The following is a 1,850-nucleotide window of genomic DNA, read 5'->3' on the forward strand; positions in this document are numbered from 1 at the left end:
TGATTTGACCACGGAGATCGGAGTGACGGCTGGCTTGACCGCAGTGTCCGAATGGCTGGGAGCAGGCTGGAGAGGGTTGGAACTGTGTTCACCCGGTAAGACAGCAGCATTTTACACTGTTTGTGCTTGTAAGCGGAGCTGTGAGTATTAACTAACGTTAGCTAACGTTAGTAACAGTTATATTGTAAGCCACATCATTGATTGCCTTAAGGGATATCACATGAACTCTTGTTCAGTTGAAACCGACTGATGAAGAGCAATAACAGTGTTGTGTAGCATAGATTACCTGTTGCTTATTTTCTGTTTTATTGAGGCAAAACGGGGGTTGTCCGGAGTTAGCTTAACGTTGTCTAACTTCACGTTAAATAGCTTCCGCTGTAGCAGCGACTGGATCAACTGGCGCTCAGCTACGTCAGCACGTAATAACGTTATGTCCTGTTGCTTCTGAGGCAACACTGACTAACGTTTAATAAAGACCTAATGTACCAAACAAAGCTAATATGAACACATGGGATTTTGTTTCTTTTTCAAGAGCACGACCCCATGATCTATGGTAACGTGAGTCTAAAGAGGAGGCGCGGTGACGTCATAGACATGCGACCAAGAGTGAAGAAACATTTTACACTTGACTCAGATTTGAAGTCAGCTATTTCATTAGTCGTTAGTCATTAGTACAGATTATTTATCTGTACTACATAGTATGACTGGACTGGAATCTACTTTATAGATAGTACGCCCTCAACATAGACAGAGCTGAGCATCACAGTGGTGCTAGTCCAGCAGTTGGGAAACAACACATGGGAGCTCAGTGAATAAAGGTGTTAGCACACCAAACTGTAACTTACACTGAACATTTACTGCCAGATTGACAATTTCACTGCTTACCTTTTCCTCCAGTTCTCACTCTCGCTCTCACACACACCACTGCGCATCCACTCTGCATCACCTCACCTTTAGCATGAGCTCAGCTCACTTGGAACCTCAACTGAGGCGGTACTAAAAAAAAAAAAGTACACTGTACTTTCCGTAATGGAAAACCAGATAAGAGTCAGGCCGAGTTGAGCCGTACAATGTGGTGGAAAAGCAGCAAATGATATTGCTTTCAATGCAGCTTTAATGATCAACTGTGTGATTGACAGGGTTCGAGATTTGATGCGCTCTGGAGTCATAAAGCCGCAGCAGAAACCTATCTGGTACAACGTGTACAAGGCTTTTCCACCAAAGAGGGACCCAGTTTACGTGAGGCCAGATAACAGACACAGTACCAGGAAACAGCAAACTGTGCCTGAAATCTTGTACAGAGAAGATGAAGTGAGAGTGTAAGTTTTCAACACTATTGAGTGATTTACAGTAATATGTTCATGAGATGTAAATGAAATGAGGTGATGGTCATGTCTGCATTAAAAGCTGTTGTAAGATGTTTTGCAGGCTCCACTCACCCATAACTGTCTGCCCTTCAGGAAGTTCTATGATCAGTACGTGACTGGTCTGGCGTTTGAGCTGTCCAAACCAAACTTTGTGTCTTTGTGTCAGAGGTATGTTTTTCCCCCTTCTTTATGGGAAGAGGAGATTCAAATTTTCAATTTCAAGTGTGATCTAAATTAGTCAAATAAGAGTGTTTGTATTAAAGAACTACTGTATGTGACAAAATATTTAATGTAAAAACATAATTATATAAAAAATAATTTCACCCTAACACTCCACTCCACAATACTGGAACTATTAATATTGTTCCTTGCACCTTATCTGTATTTTGTTTCTATTGTATAGTGTTTTATTCTATTGTATTTTTATTGTATTTAAATGTACCTGGCTGCTATGACGATCCAATTTCCCTTCAGGGATTAATA

General features: G+C 40.9%; 1 protein-coding gene across 1 annotated transcript; it reads left to right on the forward strand.

Moving 5' to 3' along the window:
* Positions 1-6: 6 nt before the first annotated feature.
* On the forward strand, positions 7-1,620 carry mrps23 (mitochondrial ribosomal protein S23). The gene is made up of 3 exons (XM_035680139.1): positions 7-95; positions 1,140-1,319; positions 1,461-1,620. The coding sequence occupies exons 1-3, from the start codon at positions 52-54 to the stop codon at positions 1,603-1,605; spliced, it is 369 nt and encodes a 122-aa protein (XP_035536032.1). The 5' UTR covers positions 7-51; the 3' UTR covers positions 1,606-1,620.
* The last annotated feature ends 230 nt before the right edge of the window (positions 1,621-1,850 follow it).

This window comes from Morone saxatilis, unplaced genomic scaffold (genome assembly GCF_004916995.1).
Source record: "Morone saxatilis isolate NCDOM2014 unplaced genomic scaffold, NCSU_SB_2.0 Contig8, whole genome shotgun sequence".
Classification (NCBI taxonomy): domain Eukaryota; kingdom Metazoa; phylum Chordata; class Actinopteri; family Moronidae; genus Morone; species Morone saxatilis.

Excerpts from the sequence above, each read along its gene's own strand:
- mrps23 (XM_035680139.1), top strand. The coding sequence starts at position 52 with ATGGCTGGGAGCAGGCTGGAGAGGGTTGGAACTGTGTTCACCCG. Across the intron at positions 96-1,139 it reads GTTGGAACTGTGTTCACCCG|GGTTCGAGATTTGATGCGCT; the intron begins GTAAGACAGCAG and ends TGTGATTGACAG. Across the intron at positions 1,320-1,460 it reads AGAGAAGATGAAGTGAGAGT|GAAGTTCTATGATCAGTACG; the intron begins GTAAGTTTTCAA and ends TCTGCCCTTCAG.